The sequence below is a fragment of the Acipenser ruthenus genome, chromosome 25 (assembly GCF_902713425.1).
Source record: "Acipenser ruthenus chromosome 25, fAciRut3.2 maternal haplotype, whole genome shotgun sequence".
NCBI classification, from domain to species: domain Eukaryota; kingdom Metazoa; phylum Chordata; class Actinopteri; order Acipenseriformes; family Acipenseridae; genus Acipenser; species Acipenser ruthenus.
Window position 1 is genome coordinate 27976464 of NC_081213.1, and position 21181 is coordinate 27997644.

The following is a 21181-nucleotide window of genomic DNA, read 5'->3' on the forward strand; positions in this document are numbered from 1 at the left end:
CAGCTGTGTTGCTGGGGCAACCGAAATTCATCAGGAAGGGGACTGACAGATTACGCAGCGGAAAGGAATGTCCACTAGAAAGTGTCCTCAGGGCATCAGATGATTCGAGGACATTTGTCAAGCACTCCCACCTTTCACTTCCTGAGCTCAGCACCTCTCCGACATCAACCCACTTGGACCCTAACACCTAACCCTAACCATTAAGAATCACCTGGTGCCCTGAAGAGTTTCTAGTGGATATCCCTTTGTGCTGCACAGATTACTGTGCACATACACAGGATAGAAATGCACCTAGCAGCACACTGTAGGGTATTTAAATCAATCCCAATAGAACTATACTAATGTGTGATTTTCCAGCTTCAAGCTAAATAACCACATCCACAGTAATGTGCTGTTTTACTGACTAAATTATTGCTTTAATGGCATTTCATGTTTCATTAGTCATATTTTTAATTAGTTAAATACCCCCCCAATAACCACACCTTTTTATTTGTATTTTCTTAGTAACGTTTATTGAGCAACGAGATTCCAAATGACAGCTGTTTAATTCGAGCACAAACGTTTTAAAGAAGCTCACTGTGTTTTACAAACAGTAATAATATCTATGCAACTAACGCGCTGCGTTTTTGCAAGGCAGTGCAGAGCGATGAGACTGCAGTACCTTGGTCACAGGTAAACTGTATCTGTATCAGGAACAAGCTGAACGCCGCGCTATTGGCTGAGCCGCGCTGTTCTGCCAATAAAACGGCAGGGGGGCGGTGCCTCCCCCGTTTAAAATAATACCACAAAAACCAACCCACAGGACCCCCAAATAAGGGCGTTTCGGGCGCTTTCAAAACCTGCATATACAGATTACCCGTCTGCAAAAACACCATCACCAATACTAACAGCGAAAAGCAGTCATCCAAAAACATGGGGAATATCAACAACAACGCTGATCTTGCGATGAAGAATGAATACAATTGGGTTCAATAGACAGAATCGTCATTATTATTATTAATATACATTTTTTCAATTACACGTTCATCAGATTACTTCTTTCACAATATAAACGTGACTTAATGGCACATCTAATAAACAAGAACAAAAAACACCCTCAACACGCAGCGTTGTATTTTGTAATAAAGAAAAGAAAAATACACGGCATTAAATGCAAAGAATTAAAATAAGCGCCAGGCGCATTTCAACGTGTCCATTATTATTACTATTATTGTTATTATTATTATTATTATTATTATTATTATTATTTATACAACATAACAAAATAAAGGTTTTACAAAAATAAAAGCGGCTCTCCAGCTTCGCGCAGTCTCTTTTTCGTGGGTGTTCGTCGTTTCCTCACGCTTTCTTCGCCTTGGGTACTTTCGGGACGCTGGGCTTCGCAGATTTCTTCGCCTTCTTCACTTTCTTGGCTGCGCTGCCGCTGCTCGCCTTGGCTTTCTTGGGCTTGGCGACGGCGGAGGAGGCGCCAGCTTTGGCCGCCTTCTTCTTTGCTCCCGCCGGGCTGGCTTTGGGCTTCTTGTCCTTCTTGAGCGGAGTCTTCTTCGCTTTGCCTTTCTTCTCGGCTGGCTGCTGCTTCTTGGCCGCCGCTGGCTGCTTCTTGGCCGCCGCGGCTGTCTTGGACGGCGCGCCGCTGGACCCCTTCTTATTCAGCGCGTCGAGCTTCTTCTTGTTCAGCCTGAAGGAGCCGTTCGCCCCGGTGCCCTTCACCTGGATCAGGGAGTCGTTCTGCACCAGCGCCTTGATGGAGTATTTCAGGTAGGTTCTCCCGTTCTGCTGGTCGAACCAGGGCGTCTTTTTGGCCTCGTTGTAGATCTTCGCCAGGGATGAGCTCCTCTCTCCCAGTTTTCTCAGCGCCTCCACCACCAGGACGCTGTACTTGCCCGGCTGGGTCTTCTTCTTGCCGGATTTCTTTTTCTTGGCCGGAGAAGAAGCGGACGATGCGGGCTTGGACTTGGGTTTCTTGCCCGCCCCCGCTGCCCTGGACACTGCCTTCTTCTCTGGCGCAGCCGGAGCCTCTTCGGCTGCCGCGGCTGGCACGGTTTCTTGCAGCTCGGCAGACATGGCTCTTTCAAACCGCAACAGTGAATTGATGAGAAAGCAGTACGCAAGGCAGGCGCGCAGTCTGTGCGGGGCGCTCTGGCGAGGCGTGCGCGTTTCTCTCTCAGTCTCTTGCGCTCCGTTTCTCTCTCAGTCTCTTGCGCTCCGTTTCTCTCTCAGTCTCTTGCGCTCCGTTTCTCTCTCAGTCTCTTGCGCTCCGTTCCTCTCTCAGTCTCTTGCGCTTCGTTTCTCTCTCAGTCTCTTGCGCTCCGTTTCTCTCTCAGTCTCTTGCGCTCCGTTTCTCTCTCAGTCTCTTGCGCTCCGTTTCTCTCTCAGTCTCTTGCGCTCCGTTTCTCTCTCAGTCTCTTGCGCTCCGTTTCTCTCTCAGTCTCTTGCGCTCCGTTTCTCTCTCAGTCTCTTGCGCTCCGTTTCTCTCTCAGTCTCTTGCGCTCCGTTTCTCTCTCAGTCTCTTGCGCTCCGTTTCTCTCTCAGTCTCTTGCGCTCCGTTTCTCTCTCAGTCTCTTGCGCTCCGTTTCTCTCTCAGTCTCTTGCGCTCCGTTTCTCTCTCAGTCTCTTGCGCTCCGTTTCTCTCTCAGTCTCTTGCGCTCCGTTTCTCTCTCAGTCTCTTGCGCTCCGTTTCTCTCGGTGATTTTTTTGCAGCTGGGATCTCGCTGCGCGTCAGCTGACTTTGAAAGAGAGGCGCGGACGTGAATGAGAACAACAACAGCAGCTGCCACACTTTGCATTAAACTGTGTTTGTATGCTCGCCTTCAAAACGCGTTTTCTCCGAAAAAAATCGCCGCCGGACCGTCCCAACCCCCCAGAGGACAAGTACAAGCGTCCTTCCTCACGACCCTGTCTTTAAAAAAGCCAGCTTGGTCACGGGGAAAAGGGAAACGGCGGAACTAAACTGTGCACCCCATGCTGGAAGCGATGGAAAGGCTGGGGGGAGTGACTTGAAGGCTTAACTGCAAACGCCTCGATTGACCCCCAGATAAAAAACAGGTACGGGTCGAAAGAGGAGAGGACGGCCTTTCGATCCATGCCCGCCTTGGCGTTAATTACCCCGCCGTTTAAAAACTACCCCGCGTTTAATTTGTTTTAACTAACACAGTAGACGCCCTCATGTGGTCACCCGCAGCAATGAGAGATATTTTTAAAGTTGTAATCGCCAGGGTCACGCCTCGTCTAAATTTAAAAATAAATAAATACAGAAAATAATCGCGACTGCTGCCGTTTCACACTTTTTAAATAACCCCAATGCGTTACATAACCATATTAGGTAAGCACACACTCGTGAGAATAATAACAATAATGGAACCTTACAAATAGCTTTATTATTGAACCCTGGTGTGTTATGTTTGCTCGATGAATAACCTGTTACTACGAGCATATTGGCTTGCTGCTCAAATAAAAATAATATTGCTATAGATAGATAGATATGACGTAACCAGGTACTGCTGCTGTAGTTCAGTTGTGAAACAGTATTTATTTGTTCGGTAAAGAAAGATGAAATGTATGTACCTAAAACGAAAGTACAAAGCAATTATAGGAAATATACACTGAGCCCCGTTTAAATGAAAGCTGTGTTTTAAATACATACAAATCGATATATTTGTCATTGTTCCTACGCGGTGCGGTAGAACATGCTGTTGGTTTAACTGGTGGGTTCAGACAGTGATTTGCAAACTCACTCGTGTTCTATACTGTAGTACGCGCTGTGCTGTATCATATCACTGGGCACTGGGGTGTTTGGGACGCCACGTTATTCTTAATACTAGTTATAGAACACAAAACAGCGATCACGGTTTTATTATATGTTCTTGTAGTTTAGTTTAAAATCCTCTGAAGCCGCATACAATAATGCTCTTCCCGTTAGCAAGCTGTCGAGTTATATACACAGCAATGACGATGACGTTTCACATTAGTTGTGCCTGTCACTGCTTCATAAAAAAATATATATAAATAAAGTATTTTTGATTCACTTCTTTCCTTTTTTTCAGAAAAACAATGATGTTCGATTAGATGCGGGCTTATCACCGTGAGCAGGCGCGGTGCATTTTTCAAATCGCTCAATGGAAGGGCGCGTCGTCATCACCATCATCGCTTTTAATGTGGAAATACTGTAAATGAAAATATGGAGTGGTTTTAATTGTGCCCACTAGAGGGCGATCCTGCTAGGACATTTCTTTAATGTTGCAGGTTTGAAGTTGGCCTGGGGCCTTACTAATAATAATAATAATAATAATAATAATAATAATAATAATAATAATAATAATAATAATGTGTCCTTACTCGGCTAGGTGCTTCCGTGCGAGTTGTGTTCACGCTTCAGTTTTTGCCTTTTTATTTTCATTCTGAAGTTCAAGGTGCAGCCACTTGCAAGCTGGGTTGCCTAGCGACGCCAAGACAGTGCTCTGTATCTTAACCACCCATGTTATTCATGTTTACTGTGCTGTGGCTGCTTCAAATTAGTCATCAAGGAAGGAATGGAGACACGGCTGGAGCTATTTTAATATTCATATTCAGAATATGAAACATTAGTGACAAAACCCTTTTAAACAAGCTGCACTGTCCCACATTGGCTAGAGACATTTGTTTGGCCAGACTTTTGCTTTTAGGACCTTTCACTACCTGTCAATCATCACGTAGTCATTGGATACCTTTCACTACCTGTCAATCATCACGTAGTCATTGGATACCTTTCACTACCTGTCAATCATCACGTACTCATGGGGATACATTTTTACAGATGAAAGTGGGTTTGGGAAGACATCCAATCTAGATGATTTGTTCCCTGGTGTGTGTGTGTGTGTGTGTGTGTGTGTGTGTGTAACAGGCGAGTCAGTATCTGGTGGAGCCGAGGCAGGCAGTGGTGTGCGTGATGCTCTGCATTATGGATTCTGTTAGTGAGATGAGGTTAAACACTCTGGAGCCTGGCTGTTTGGCAGAGGTTCAGACGCTGGATTGCCAGCTGGTGCCTGGCCTGCACCCTGTTGCGCGAGCAGCGAGCTTCCTTGAGGCAGGGGAACAGTGGACCCGCCCCGACCCAAACCACAGTCCCCCAGAGACTCAGCAGCCTGTAACCCGAGGACGCTGTACATGTGAATCTGGAAAGTACATGGAACCCCACAGCAGGGGCGCTGGTCTTTCCCCTTTGCTCCTTTGGGACAAGCTTGGGGCTGTTTCTATAAAGCTGCAGGATCCTACGAGCATGAAGCATGCGATTCACTGTGCTCCCTGGAGCATGTTACATTCTGCACAGCATGCAACCACCGCGTAACATTCACAGCCTATACTGTATCACCAGTGTTTGTACTGAGATTCACTGTGCTCCCTGGAGACACTGCCACTTAGTGGGTTACAATGTGTGTGTGTGTGTGTGTGTGTGTATATATACATATATATATATGGCCCACATGTTATTCTAAAACAGTCTGTTTTACACCACACCTTTTGCATCCATAACAAAAACCTAAAATCGCTTTACATATTTAAGGATATCATCTGCTGCATAAGGTGATAACTCTTCAATGCATTTTGCTTCCTGATATGTAAAAAGGTGGCCAGGGGGAGGAAGCTTGCATCCCGGCAGTGAAAATTCCCCTTCGTGGTTCTGCTTGCTGATGAATTCAGGGTAATGCAATGAACAGAAAACAATGTATATTTCACTGTAAAACTCTTCGGAGAACGAAGACTGGCTAAACAACATTTTTATGTACAGAGCTCCTGAATTCTGTGAGCGGTAACCACTGGATATTTGAAATGCACCCTCAACGCATTAACTGCAATGTTTGACTTGTAATTACTTATTTGTTCAACGTATATGTAATCACAGACTGATGAGAAATGTGTGTGAGAATCAACAATGGAAAATTTGTGTCTACATTTTTGCTCCCGAGTCCCTCTTGAAAAAAAATCTGTGCCTGCTTAACGAGGGTTTACTGGTGTGTGTAAATCATAAATAAATACATACATACATAAATAAATAAATAAATAAAATCATCAACTACACTGAAACAAAATACAAATGCGCCCTCTTGTGGCAGCGATCAAGAACTGCATAATTATGGGCTTGTCCAGGTTTGCTGTTTTGGTTTGTACTAACAAACACGAGTATTGGCAATTGTAACTTCTAAGCAGATTTAATTCAGACCATTTCATTGCAGTTACCATATACTGTACAAATTAATAACAATTAGACTTTTATAGCATCCTTCATAGGCAGACACCCCAGGACACTACAAACAAGTAGCAACTACAAAACTAAATTTAAGCAAACGCCAGATCATAAAGATCTCCACACACTAGATCATACGGAGAAGAGAATTCAGCAGCCCTGGATCCACACGGCTCTGTATTTGAAATCCAGGTCTGATCTAAGGCTGCGGACAGGGACAAAGGAAGCAAGACGCTCACTCGAACAGACCGCTCCAAGGTAATGCTTTTGCTTGAAAACCAGAAGTGAAACTTTCAAAATCAAAGCTGTGGTTCTGGTCTAGACGTCAGGGTGGGGTCAATTTCCTTTTAAATCAAGGAATTGGAATGGTTTAAAAGGGAATTTAAATTGGAATTGGAAAAAAAAAAAAAGAAATTGACCCCAACCCTGTCTGGGCTTGTATTCCTGGCTGCGTTTTACTGGCCGTAGCAATACAGCACGGAACTGCGGAGCGAGGCTGAAGAGCTACCAAACTGAACACAGCACGGAACTGCGGAGCGAGGCTGAAGAGCTACCAAACTGAACACAGCACGGAACTGTGGAGCGAGGCTGAAGAGCTACCAAACTGAACACAGCACGGAACTGTGGAGCGAGGCTGAAGAGCTATCAAACTGAATACAGCACGGAACTGTGGAGCGAGGCTGAAGAGCTACCAAACTGAATACAGCACGGAACTGCGGAGCGAGGCTGAAGAGCTACCAAACTGAACACAGCACGGAACTGCGGAGCGAGGCTGAAGAGCTACCAAACTGAACACAGCACGGAACTGCGGAGCGAGGCTGAAGAGCTACCAAACTGAACACAGCACGGAACTGCGGAGCGAGGCTGAAGAGCTACCAAACTGAACACAGCACGGAACTGCGGAGCGAGGCTGAAGAGCTATCAAACTGAATACAGCACGGAACTGTGGAGCGAGGCTGAAGAGCTACCAAACTGAACACAGCACGGAACTGCGGAGCGAGGCTGAAGAGCTATCAAACTGAATACAGCACGGAACTGTGGAGCGAGGCTGAAGAGCTACCAAACTGAATACAGCACGGAACTGCGGAGCGAGGCTGAAGAGCTACCAAACTGAACACAGCACGGAACTGCGGAGCGAGGCTGAAGAGCTACCAAACTGAACACAGCACGGAACTGTGGAGCGAGGCTGAAGAGCTATCAAACTGAACACAGCACGGAACTGTGGAGCGAGGCTGAAGAGCTACCAAACTGAACACAGCACGGAACTGCGGAGCGAGGCTGAAGAGCTACCAAACTGAACACAGCACGGAACTGCAGAGCGAGGCTGAAGAGCTACCAAACTGAACACAGCACGGAACTGTAGAGCGAGGCTGAAGAGCTACCAAACTGAACACAGCACGGAACTGTGGAGCGAGGCTGAAGAGCTATCAAACTGAATACAGCACGGAACTGCGGAGCGAGGCTGAAGAGCTACCAAACTGAACACAGCACGGAACTGCGGAGCGAGGCTGAAGAGCTACCAAACTGAACACAGCACGGAACTGTGGAGCGAGGCTGAAGAGCTACCAAACTGAACACAGCACGGAACTGTGGAGCGAGGCTGAAGAGCTACCAAACTGAACACAGCACGGAACTGCGGAGCGAGGCTGAAGAGCTATCAAACTGAATACAGCACGGAACTGTGGAGCGAGGCTGAAGAGCTACCAAACTGAACACAGCACGGAACTGTGGAGCGAGGCTGAAGAGCCACCAAACTGAATACAGCACGGAACTGCGGAGCGAGGCTGAAGAGCTACCAAACTCAATGAGCTGTGTGTACTGCATTCCTAAAACTGCAGCCTGGCCTGTATAAAGTACTGGAACTGGAGCTAGCAATAAAAAATAAAAAAGCACGCATATCTCTCCATCTCTATCTATCTCTCTATCAAGTGCGCGAGAGGGGAGGATTATGACATTGTTATTTAGTTACAGTAACCCTTTAACATCAAACCAGCCTTCCCAGCGCTACCACTGGCCATTACCACTCAATCAGAACCGTCTGCAGCAACACCAACACAACGCCGGACAGTGCTCTTAATGCAGCTGTATTGCTCCGTTGTTTGTTTTACTGCCAGAACATTCAAAAAGAATCCACCCCTTCACTTTGCACTCCGTACAATAAGAATTATATTCAAGAACCTTTATTTTATTATTAAGAGCATTATTATTTAAACCCACATACTTATTTAAACAATGCCGTTGGCTGCATGTATTGTTTCGTTGGTAACACCATGATGAACTGTTACAAGAGCTGTTGTTGAATTTTCTCCTAATGAAGCTAAACATAGTAATTATTATAATACATGGATACAGTAAAAGATCTGATTGGTTAAAAGTAAAGAACAAACACTTATAAACAACAGCCTGCAAACCTGCATAGGGCTGAGAGAGAGAGAGAGAGACAGAGAGAGAAAGACAGGCAGTTAGAGACACACACACAGTCAGAGAGAGAGAGACTGACAGTCACCAACTCAAGAGACACAATGTTCATTATCCTTTATCTCTTTATAAACTAGTCTTGTTATTATTAATGTTAAACATAGCATGGTTGTAAAAGAAACAGCAACAATGTCATAGTAGAAGTAGTATTATTATAAGAAACAAAAATCGAAAGATCCGCTTGATTTTCCTGTATATTTATATGTAGATTTTATATATGTAGATGAGGTCAAGCTGTCTTTCCTTTTCTTTTTTAACCTAAATCAAAACAGACTAGGGTTACCTAACATGACAGTTTGCATGGTGACCAGTTTCCGAGTCAGACAGAAGTGCTTGAGTGAGAGACGTCTGGGCTAAAGGCTGCAAACTGTGGGAAGGGAGGGGAGGTGAGGGGGTCAGGGGAGGGACTGGGCTGGGTGATCTAAGATAGAAGAGTCTGTGGGAAGGGAATAGGTTAAGCCTCCAAGCTGAGGGGGAAACGTGTGGAACTGTGAATGAAACAGTGGGGTATGCTGGGCTGCCCTTAGAAAAGTTTATCATTTGAACAGTAATTTTCAAGTGGTCCCCCTCCCCTCCTCCTCCGTGCTTTCCCATGGTTATACTATGCAGAGTTTACCATGGTTTGCCATGTGTTTAAAAGGTGCTTTACCATACAGTACAGCTCCGAGCTTCAAAATGCCTACCTGTGCTTTAGCATGCTTTCAATACACGATTACACTTGGCAAAGCGTTTACTGCGGTAAACTTTTATAAAGGCTATGAAGACAACGTGGGGAGGACACCCAAGTCAGGAAGGCTGTTTGAGTAGCCAGAGGAAAGCGACCTGTCGAGGCACGGAGGGTGTATGCAAGGTTTGCCAGGGTGAAAGACAGGTAGAGAAGGAAGCATATGTACGTGTTGAACAGCAGGGTAAAGGGGTGTGTTAGTGGGTACTGCGCTGCACAGACTGCAGGCTCTGTGTGTGTGAGTGCGTGCATGCGTTTGTGTGGGGTTCGGTCCGGGGTGACTGTGGGATAGGAGAGGGGGGTGAACAGTATTTTGGGGTATGCAGGGGGAGGGCTCTATAGGAAGGGGGATGGGGTAGGGCTAGGGGTTCATCTCATCTTGAACCCGGATCCTCTCAGCAGCTGCAGCTTTCCGCGGAAGGCTTCGCTCGCTCGTTCTTGTCCAGTTTGATCGGCTCTGGGAACTCATTGTACAGCTCCACTTCTGTCTCCTGAGAGAGAGAGGGAGAGAGAGAGATACAGAGTAAGACAGGCAAGCCTGCTTCATGTTGATTGTCTTCTTGGTGCTGGGTAGGGGTTAGGGTGTAGGGGGTTAGAGGCTAGGGGTTTTAGTTTAGGTGTTAGGGTTCAGTCCGGTACCTGTTTAAGTGCGTTCCTGGCGATGGTTTGGAAAGCCTGCTCCACATTGATTGCCTCCTTGGCGCTGGTTTCGAAGTACGGGATATTGTTTTTGCTCTGACACCACGCCTGAGCCCTTTTCGTGGTGACCTGAAAAAAAATATTTAAAACGAAACAATAAATTGAGTCCATCTCTCCAGTCTGTGGGTTTAAGGCTATCTCAGTGCGTGCATCTTTCTCTCTCACCTGTCTGTTCTCCAGGTCAATCTTGTTCCCCAGCACTACGAAGGGGAAGTTTTCTGGGTCCCGGGGGCTGGCCTGTATCAGGAACTCGTCTCTCCAGCTGTCCAGAGTCTTGAAGGTGTTTGGAGCCGTCACATCGAACACCAGCACGCAGCAGTCTGCCCCCCGATAGAACGCAACGCCCAGCGACTGGAACCGCTCCTGGCCAGCTGTGTCCCAGATCTGAGGCAATCAATCAACATTTAAAAATCAGTAAGCAACAAAGACCTGCACGCAGCAGTCTGTCCCTCAAATAACACAGACATAAATCAACCAGTCACAAAATAATCAAAGACCTGCACGCAGCAGTCTGTCCCTCAAATAACACAGACATAAATCAACCAGTCACCAATAATCAACTGTATAAATGGGTAATTGTATGTAAAATATAATGTAATTGTACGTAAAAATAATGTGATATCTTGTAACAATTGTAAGTCGCCCTGGATAAGGGCGTCTGCTAAGAAATTAATAATAATAAATAATAATAATAATAATAATGCTTAATAAATAATCATGAAGCTGGATGATGTGATCTGCACAGATTTAGCAGCTCGTGCAGACCACAATGAGTGTAGTCTATTGTATCTGCATTGTGACCAGCCTGTCTCACTATAAACCTACGACACACACACACGGTGTTGTTCTTACCTGCATTGTGACCAGCCTGTCTCACTATAAACCTACGACACACACACACGGTGTTGTTCTTACCTGCATTGTGACCAGCCTGTCTCACTATAAACCTGCGACACACACACACGGTGTTGTTCTTACCTGCATTGTGACCAGCCTGTCTCACTATAAACCTACGACACACACACACGGTGTTGTTCTTACCTGCATTGTGACCAGCCTGTCTCACTATAAACCTACGACACACACACGCGGTGTTGTTCTTACCTGCATTGTGACCAGCCTGTCTCACTATAAACCTACGACACACACACACGGTGTTGTTCTTACCTGCATTGTGACCAGCCTGTCTCACTATAAACCTACGACACACACACACGGTGTTGTTCTTACCTGCATTGTGACCAGCCTGTCTCACTATAAACCTACGACACACACACGCGGTGTTGTTCTTACCTGCATTGTGACCAGCCTGTCTCACTATAAACCTACGACACACACACACGGTGTTGTTCTTACCTGCATTGTGACCAGCCTGTCTCACTCTAAACCTACGACACACACACACGGTGTTGTTCTTACCTGCATTGTGACCAGCCTGTCTCGCTATAAACCTACGACACACACACACGGTGTTGTTCTTACCTGCATTGTGACCAGCCTGTCTCACTCTAAACCTACGACACACACACACGGTGTTGTTCTTACCTGCATTGTGACCAGCCTGTCTCACTCTAAACCTACGACACACACACACGGTGTTGTTCTTACCTGCATTGTGACCAGCCTGTCGTCCACCATCACCTCCTTTGTTAGGAAGTCGGCTCCTATTGTGGCTTTGTACTGGTTACTGAACTTCTTATTGACATACTGGTTCATGAGGGAGGTCTTGCCTACACTGTTGAAGACAAGCAAGGAGAGGTCGGTTAGCAGGATCTGCATGCGCCTGAGCCTCTTTACACAGGGAGTACTGTGAGGGGCTGGAGACAAGCAGACATCATCCTGCTGCCTTTGAAAAGATTCAGGGTGATGGTCTCACTGATGGTCACAATGTACCGTATCTGCCCTAGGTACACCCCCTCCTCTCTCTCTCTCTCTCTCTCTCTCTATCCCTCTCACCCTCAAGCCTTCATCAATGTTCATGCTCCCTCTACCCAACCCCCCCCCCCCCTTTTCTCTCCATTTCCTTCACTGCAGCTATCCCCCCCGTGCTGGAGGATGACATCACCCTTGTTTATGTGCTGTGGTCGGGTTACAGGCCGAGAGAGAAGTGGTGGTGGGGGAACACAACAGGCTGCTCAGACACTGTCGGTAGTTCCATTTGCTTTCTTGCAGCCCATTTCGAGTGGAGAATAAGACAACTGCATGGCTCCTATCGCAGTTTCACCCATTCCTGGTTTTACTATGAGCTTGATTAGCCCCAGTGTATAGGTAACAAGCTCAGGTGTGTTATAGTAAAACCAGGAATGGGTGACACTGCTGTGTAATAGGAGTCTAACTTCCATCCCTGGAATTGCACTGCTTCTTCGTATGCTCAGTAAACAAGGCAACATCTTGATCATGTTTCTATCAGCTCGAGAGGCTCTGCATGGTCTTCGCTTGATTACATACTGTACACCATCGCACTTGCAGGAGAGGCCATCCTGAAGAGCAACAAAGCCAGGTAAGAGCTTGTATTTTCAGCATTGGATTATTGCATTCTGCTTCAACGAGAAGCCAGAGGAAATAAAACACTTACCCAGAGTCTCCCAGGATGATCACTTTCAGCAAAACTTTCTTTCTGGACGTCATTTTGTTAGAGCTGGAGAAACAAGCAGAGAAACAAAAACGTTACGAAGAAGCGAGTAGAAGAGGAGCAGAATAAGCAACAAAGATCTGCATCCAGATATAGAGGTTTAGTGCCTTCTTCAGAAGGACACAACACTGACAAAGACAGCCGGACTACCAACTAAAACCTGGGTCTACTTATGTTTCTGTCTAATATTACTGTAGCATTGTTATTACAGTGCTTCCCTGATAGGTAGCTATTTTACTCACATCCAGAAACAGCGAATTAGTGAGGATCCCTTGTACTGTGAAGTGCATGCCAATTTACTGTGAACAATGAATTAACAGAAAGCATGAATCACGAAATAACAATGCAGCTCTGTCTCATTACTGTTATTATTATTATTCATCAGTGGTTGCCATCCATTAACTTGCCCTTTCTAGTCCAGAGAGAATAAGCACACAAGTATCAAACAACTACAGTGCAGAAATCCCAACACATTTCCTCAGCACAGTTTTCTTGCAATATTGAAGAGCTGAGACTGGAGAGGGAAGTGCTTTGAAGAGAGGAAGTCTGTCTAAGTGCTTCCCCGCTCACACCTCCTAGTGTCACCGGGTCAGTTCAAATCTCTCACAAATCAGACACACAGCCCGCTGCAGGAAGTTCAGTAGGCAAACAGCACAGCGAGTCTCGGTGCGAGAGCCCAGGAGAGCCGCAGCTCCGCCGAAGAAAAGCACTGAAACTGGATATCTGGTTCTGGGAAGCAACCGGTCATAATGGAGAACATACACTGAGAGAGCACGACACTGGAGCAGTCGCTTCACACAATCCTTACTGTACCACTACCATGGTTTACACAATACACTTAACACAGCTGTATTACTTACCAGGAGTGATTCTGTCCCGTCGGCAACACAAGACTAAAAGCTCTATAGCCACGAATGCAGACTAGCCTGTCTTTTACATAGTGGTCAAGATACTTTTTTGCGGTGTGAAAGACAGAAGGAAAGAAAGAAAGAAAGAAAGAAAGAAAGAAAGAAAGAAACTGATGAATTGGCCTAATTTTAGAAGCACAGATAAAAGGGGCCCACACCATCCAATAGCTTTCAGTTCCTCTGAGGCGCCGTTAGAGCTCTGATAGTTTGATTATAACCTGCAAACGTTTTGCTACGCAGTCAAAACCCAGGGTTAGCAGCGGGCGAGTCTGGTGTCTGGTGTCTGCAGTAAATCTTCTCCGATACAGCGACAATGACCCTGGATGTCAGAGCGCCAAAGCCCTGCCAGTAAACAAACACACAGAACTGGAAAGCAAGCAACAGTGCTACCCGACACTGCGGACATCCGAGACGCTGCTTCAGCCGAGTGAAGCAAGAGGGACTCGCTGTGCTGGAGGGATTTCGTAAAGGCTGAAGCGGGGTACAGCAGGTGCTGTACAGTAATGTTTACGAAGAGGGTCGGTGGCTGGGAATTTCACAAGAAGTGCTGCAGTGCGCTTCTTACACACTTACAAGCTTGTTACTCTGCAAAACTCTCTTCAGCCCTGCCATCAAGTTACAGGGCTGAGGGGTAAACAAACAAACATGCTCTCTCTCATCACTTTAATGTACCTCAAGTCTGCTCGCTGAGGGATTAAAAAAAAAAACAAAGTTTAATAAGACACCCCTGAGCTTCTTACCTACAGTATAGACTGGGGCTGAGGGAAACCGGCTTGATATTGCACCAATCATTTATCATGCACCCCTGGCCTCCTCTCAGATTTCACATGTGATAAAGTCTTGATTTTATACAGATGCTATTAGGAGGACCCTCTGCCTGCACACGTCAGGCAGTGTTTATCCTGTCCTGGAAGTTAGTGGGTTATGGGTCTGTCTCCAGGTTCCCAGCTCAGCTTGTATTGCTGTTGCAGATGCTAATATTGCTACTTGTATATTTAGCAGACGCCTTTATCCAAGGCGACTCACAGAGATCAGGGTGTGTGAACTATGCATCAGCTGCATTCACTTACAATGTCTCACCCGAAAGACGGAGCACAGTGTGTGAGCTGGGATTTGAGGCGGGGACCTCCTGGTTACAAGCCCCTTTCTTTAACCACAGCACCACACAGCCTCCAAAAGCTCCAATGTGTTTTCTTGCTCTAGATTTCCTGGCACAGACTCAATCTGGTTTACAGTAAATATGAAGCAACAAGCCAGCAAATCCAGGCTGGGAAGAGGAGTGGCTGAGCATAGTTCCTTGCATTGTTTAGCCAGAGAGAATACCTACTGTATACAGCCAGTGCACTGCTCTTGTTTAGAGCCACTTTGTAGATCGTGTTCGGTTTTAGTCATGACATCCTGGTCACTTTTTAAAACTCAAGAGTTTTTAAGCACCACAATGTGGTTTCCAAAGGGTTGTCAAGCACGTCTTCTTTCTAAGTACAGCTGGTGCACCAGTGTGTTACCATAACCTGAGCTACCTGTACTAGTGTCCCGCGGTACATCGATACCTGCGGTATATCATGATATCAGAATCCTACGACACCTAATATCGGGGTAAAATAAAAATATTGAAGTATCACGGTTTTGAGATACCGTGTTGTTTTTTTTCTTTTTTTTGAGCTTTTAAAACAAAACTCTAATTGTGTGCTTTAAAAACAACATGAACTATGCAGACTCATTTCCGCTTAGCGGAAGTGACCAACTACCGGTCAAAATATCGAACACATTTTAAAAGAAGCGAAAAGCAAAACGGAGGAAATGGCACCAATTTATTGAAATCTCGTTCAGATCGCCACCCCGATCTCTTTGCCAAAGTTTACTTTCCGTTCTTTAAGTTTAAGTGGATTTCCAGTGCGTATATAAAAAAAGTCACAGCAAAGATAACACAGTAAACAGGAATGCTCTAGAACCGGATCAAAAGGGACTTCATTGATGCCTGTTTACTTTGTCATTACAGTGCATTTACTAGAAAGCCATAACCTGTGGATCTGCCATTCTCCACTCAAACACAGAGGCTCTTAATACTGCATCATCTCCACGCTACTCCACGTGGTCGCTGTGTTTCAGCAACACATGAAGAATGAAAACGAAGACAAGCGGAGCCATAACCAAACATAGAGGCTCTTAATACTGATGATTCAGTAAATGATTCAGAATTCTAGACTCACAGGTAAACTACTTTTTTTCTTCACGTGAGAGACAGAGAGAGAGCAGCAGTGAGTCACACAGCTCCAGAGTACAGCACGTCATGTTGGGACAGGCAGGAAGCACAAAGGGTCTGTTTTGTGTACAGTTACCATGAAACTTCACAGCTTCCCAATGCCGACTGTGACTCCAATTATGCACCAGCACTTCATTGGTACTGTCTTAATAGCGTTATTAATTAATAAGAAAAAAACGTATAATACGTCTCTCGGAATATTTTGTCCAGTCTACATGGCACTATATGTGTGTGTGTGTGTGTGTGTTGGGGGTCTTCAGTCAGTTGATCGTAAACTATACAACCATTAAACAGCAACAAAGGAAAAAGAAAAGAAGAGCTATACTCCTTGATTGCTAGAGCAAGAACTCAAGCTAGTCTGTTCAAAGAGACCTCTTGTTCAGCCACTAATGACAGGTCATGTGTCCGATCAGCTGCTGTGCTGGTCATGAGGTATGGAGACACACACATACACACAGCAACCCCACTCTCCCTTCCAAGCTCTCTCTAAACAAGCCCCGCCCTTCTGGAATATTAGCCCGAGGGGCGGGGTCACTCCACCCACTCCACCTCTGATTGGTGCCAGGGCATGGTCTCATTGGTCTGTACCCATCCTCTGAATGCATGTACCAAGAAGCAGCTTGATATTTCTGCTGGGCTTTTGTATCTAGCAAAACAAGCAGACACTTAATTGTTTCAGTACACGTAATAGTTTCACAGTGGCAAAGTCCAGTTCAGCAATGTCATAAAAAGCCATGGCGACATCACGTCTGGTTTCTATTTTTCTGTTTGTTTTTTTTGGTTACCATCAAAACAGTATGGAAAGCAAAACCGGAGCACCCTTTAAAAGCAGTTTCTGAGAGGAGGAAAGAACAGCAGTGGGGCAAATCTACAAAGAACCAAATCAGCTGCAAGAAATCCAAGTCAGTATATAGAGTCACAGCTGCAGTCACCCTCTGCGTCAAGCACTGCTGAAAACACACCCAACATTCCACAGACATAGATCAGGCAAGTGACAAGGCTTGAGCATTCAAGTGTGCAAACTGTAAATACCCAACAGGAAGCCAGCCCCCACAGCCAGTAACCAACTTCTCCATGCTGCACCTCCAACAGTACTGTACAAACGTGGTTGCACAACCCTGGCCATCGCAGCTGCTATCTCGTGATCTTCATCACAGCGGATTCCAATACTGAACACAGAAAGGGACTCCCAGCACAACAGAGCACTTCCAACAGCAAACTGGAACGCACGACGGCTGTGGAACGCTCTGTACCTGAAACGTGTTCTTATTATTAGTTGTTTCGATAGTTCATTTTATTGTTTGTATGGCCAACACTGGGGAAAGCAGTGGTTTTGTTCTTAATGTTTTTTTTTTTTTTTTTTTTTTTAAATCACATCTTACTTCTCTTCTGCTCAACCTCGTCAGGTTAAAGTGAGAACAGGAGAATAAGTCCATCAGACAGCCTTCATAAACTCCCAGGTTCGGACGCACTCGGTAACTGGTCGAACTGCAGAAAGTACTTAGTAAGTGTCATCACAACTGGAGAAGTGGTTCTCTAGAGATTGATCCAAAACTCTAAAGAGTTAGAGAGAGGGGCAGATAGCCCCCATAAAGCTCCAGATTCTCATACTGTCAATAACTGGTGCTGCAGAAAGTCCTTAGCAAGTCTCATCACAGTGGGACAAGTTGTTCTCTCTCTATATAAACCTCTAAAGCGCCCCATACGTACGTACTGCACCCACATACACACGTACGACTGCTTCACTGCTGCCTATCACTGTCACCGGGGATATGCATCCCTGCAGGGGTTAACAATACAAATAAACTAAACCTGACCGTCCACACTGTAAACGCAATCCCAACGAGCCAAACCAACTGTTCCCTATTTGAGGGAGCTGTTCCTTATTTGAAGAAACGCCATGGTGTTTCTCATCAGCCAGACACCGTTCTGGGTTTGTTGCCGAGAGCACCATCATCACAGGCAGCCTGTGACACATTATTAAGAAGCTCAGTAAGGCTGGTCAGGGTCACTGCATCCATTATTACCTGCCCAACATTTGATTGTACCTTTATAGTCAATATCCTGCATTTATTAAGGGTGTGCAGATACTCATGCTTGCACTCAATCGCCTTGAAGAACTATTTAAAAACCAGCAGGTATTCAATAAATCCATTCATTAAGATGTTGATTTCAAAACAAGACACGCTGTCCTTCCCTCACCTTTACAATCAAGTGCCACTTGATGGTGTCTGCATCGAGGGCTTTATAAGCCAATCGGAAGCGAACTGCACTCTGACCTGGAGCGCCAGGTAACAGAAATATTTTACAAAGTCTCTTAGCTGCTCTGCACATCACACGTGTAATCTTCTACACAGAAATGTTCCCGTCATTTAAACAGAAAAAAACATTTGAGTAACCCTTATTCAAGCACGCTCAGTTCACAGCAGAGCTTCATGAAGAACTCAATACTAAACCAACAGGCTCTGATACTGTAACCCTTATTCAAGCATGCTCAGTATTAGTAAGATTCCTGGCTATTTCAACAATATGCACAGAAAAGGGGAATTCTGAAACTCAAGACTGGGTGCAGGCACTACTTTGATCTTCTAATCCAGTGCTTATGTCGGGTGGACACGCTTACAAGTAGTTCTAGACACTGCCCTCCCGAGGGTGAACTGCAGACAGAAGGGAGAGTGCAGTCAGCTATCCCTCGGCAGAGCGCAGTCAGCTATCCCTCGGCAGAGCATCAATTTAAACTTGTGACGATCAAATCCGCAGGCAGGAGTGTTTCATGCGGTCCCGACTCTTGCTGGTTTTGTTCCAACAATCCATGCGTTTCCCCTGTTTCTGGTCCGGCAGTCACTCGGGGGATAGAGTGCCTTTGTCAAAGCTCTCTACCGTGCTCCAGTGTATAAACTGTGTGAAAGGTCTATATGCCCTCTTAACCTTAACAGAGCTACAAATACATACAGCAGCGTAGAAAAATAACAGACCAGCGGACTGCTCTTGCGCACTTGAGAGCCATAGCAGGAACCAATGGCTTGAGACCAGCTCAAAATAATTGTGCATCACTTCTTCAGCCTATACACAGAGCCTCAATGCTAATGGAGCATGTAGCCTCCTCTCAGTCTACAGCTTACTTTACAGAATTACTGACCTGTGGAAATCTCTTCACTGCAATTCATCTAGCTCTTTGTTGTGACTGTATACCATGGAAGACCAGACAGACTCAATGGGTTGTCAGACAGGCTGCTCTTATGTCAATAAGCTTACCTACTGCTGCTGATCTTCCGACACATCTAATGCATCTTAACAATAGATTGGTTTGCTGTAAGCCTCCCTACCCACATATTGCGTATGCACTTGGGTGTGTGTGTGTATCTATAAAGACCATGTACAGTCAGTTTCTCCCAGAAACACAATACATAAACTAAAAGAAAGCAGAAAATTGTCTCTTTGTACTGCTGACTTTTACTAAAAGGTTAAGCTGAATTCTGTGAAGCGCATCCAGCGACAGCCAAAGCAGGAAAACATCCTGTAATGACGGGTCAGTCAATGAGAAACTCATCAGAGAAATCCTTGTGGATATCTGCTCTGCTTCAAGCCAGACCTGAGATCAATTACAATGTTTTTTGTGCATTTCGTAATCAACTGCAATTACAATGCAGCTGAACCTGGGCACACCTGCGGAACTGCAATACTACAGAACGGATGGACCACAGCTCAAGTATGCACTTATTTGTCATTTGTTTGAAAAAATAAATAAAGGTTCTGTAGTATGTTTGTGTATTGGTACCTGTGATTACGGCTGGTTATTTAGAATGAATGGAGTGCAGTTGTAATTATTGCATCACTGTAATAGTAACTGAACAAAAGAAAAAAGAGGATTTGTAATTTTAGCAAACAATTGGGCGATAATTGTAATCAGAATTGACACTAGGCCTGGTTCAACTAATAACTGGGATGAAAACAAATCAGGTGTTGTAATAATAACAGCAGCAGCAGCAGCGGCGGTGGTGCCGGTCCATTTCTGAGATTTCACTTCCATTAATCTGTTCCACATGACACACAGGAATCACCCTCCTCCGTCCCCACCCATTCACTCACATGACGAAAAAGCTTCTTCCAGATTCTCAACAGAGGTTTTATCATTTGCTTTCTAAGACAGTCGTTTTTAAACCCGAACTTCCTTACAATTTATATTTAAAAGACGAAGAACGACCTCGATCACTGCAGTAGTCCTGCCTGTGCAAGTAAAGTGTGAGCCGCACACACATCACTAAACAAAGGGAAAGATGCGCTTACTTAAAAAATACTTACAATCGCCCTTGCCTACAGACAGCACGCCACAGTGGTAGTTAACACTGTACACGTTATTTTTTCTTGTTTATAAATACAAAAGTCGTATTTAAACAAACAAGAGAAATGTGAAGGATGTCCGAATATTTTTTTTTTTGTAATTATTATTTAGATAACATGTCGGAAGGGTTACTTATTTAAAATGTGCAGTAAAAAAAAGAGGTCTTGCCAAAAATAAATAAATAATAAAAAAAATAAAATAAAAAGTGGATTTCTCCGCACGGTCACACAAGCAGCGCTTACCGCCCCACAACGAAACTACAGTATATCCGAACAGCAGCCCTTGAAACCCGGGCCTGTGCGGACAGAGTCCCCCGTCCGTCCCCTCACAGCTCCCCCGTCCGGAATCTCGTAACAATGGCCGGCGCAGTCACGGGCCCAGCCCCGCGTCAGTACGCCGGCCTCTCCCAGTCCGCTATTCCGCCTGCCCTTAGCCCCCCTCGGGCTAAGACCGGGCCTTCGTCCCTTGACAGCAGAAAGCTCACCCTTCCCCTATCTTCCCCCACGTTAAGAGCCGGGTCCCCAGAAGCGCACACATACACTCACCTTGCACCAGATGTTGTCCTGGTTCGAGTCCCTTCCCTTCTTCTTAAAATTTGGAAGTAGTGTTTTTTTGGTTTTCACGGCTCTTCTGATAGATAAGACTAATTCTCAGGTTTAGCGTTCTGTCTGTCAATACAATTCTCTTATATGTTTTTTTTTTAATTCGGGTATCTTTTTAACCGTGCTGCCCAGTATTTTCAACCCCTTTTCCTTTTTTTCTGTTGCAGTCTCTCTTTTTTTTTTTTTTTAACAGTCCGTCCGTTCCCTCTTTCTCTCTCGTTTTCGCTCTCTCACTTCCTCCAAAACAAGCACTTGAGTCAGCGGACCTGACGTCACCTCGCCCGCCCACTATGCTCCAAGCTCCTCCTCCATC

At 45.5% G+C, this 21181-nt stretch overlaps 2 protein-coding genes across 2 annotated transcripts; both read right to left on the minus strand.

Moving 5' to 3' along the window:
• Positions 1 to 637: 637 nt before the first annotated feature.
• LOC117411919 (histone H1.10) lies at positions 638 to 2715 on the minus strand. Its single transcript, XM_034019776.3, has one exon. The coding sequence runs from the start codon at positions 2062 to 2064 to the stop codon at positions 1339 to 1341; it is 726 nt and encodes a 241-aa protein (XP_033875667.3). The 5' UTR covers positions 2065 to 2715; the 3' UTR covers positions 638 to 1338.
• Positions 2716 to 8384: 5669 nt separating this feature from the next.
• Positions 8385 to 21134, minus strand: LOC117962425 (ras-related protein rab7). The gene is made up of 6 exons (XM_058999996.1): positions 20812 to 21134; positions 12697 to 12759; positions 11730 to 11856; positions 10287 to 10505; positions 10062 to 10190; positions 8385 to 9913 (listed from the first exon to the last, which is right to left on the minus strand). Exons 2-6 carry the CDS (start codon positions 12747 to 12749, stop codon positions 9818 to 9820), a joined length of 624 nt encoding a protein of 207 aa, XP_058855979.1. The 5' UTR covers positions 12750 to 12759; positions 20812 to 21134; the 3' UTR covers positions 8385 to 9817.
• Between the last annotated feature and the right edge of the window lie 47 nt (positions 21135 to 21181).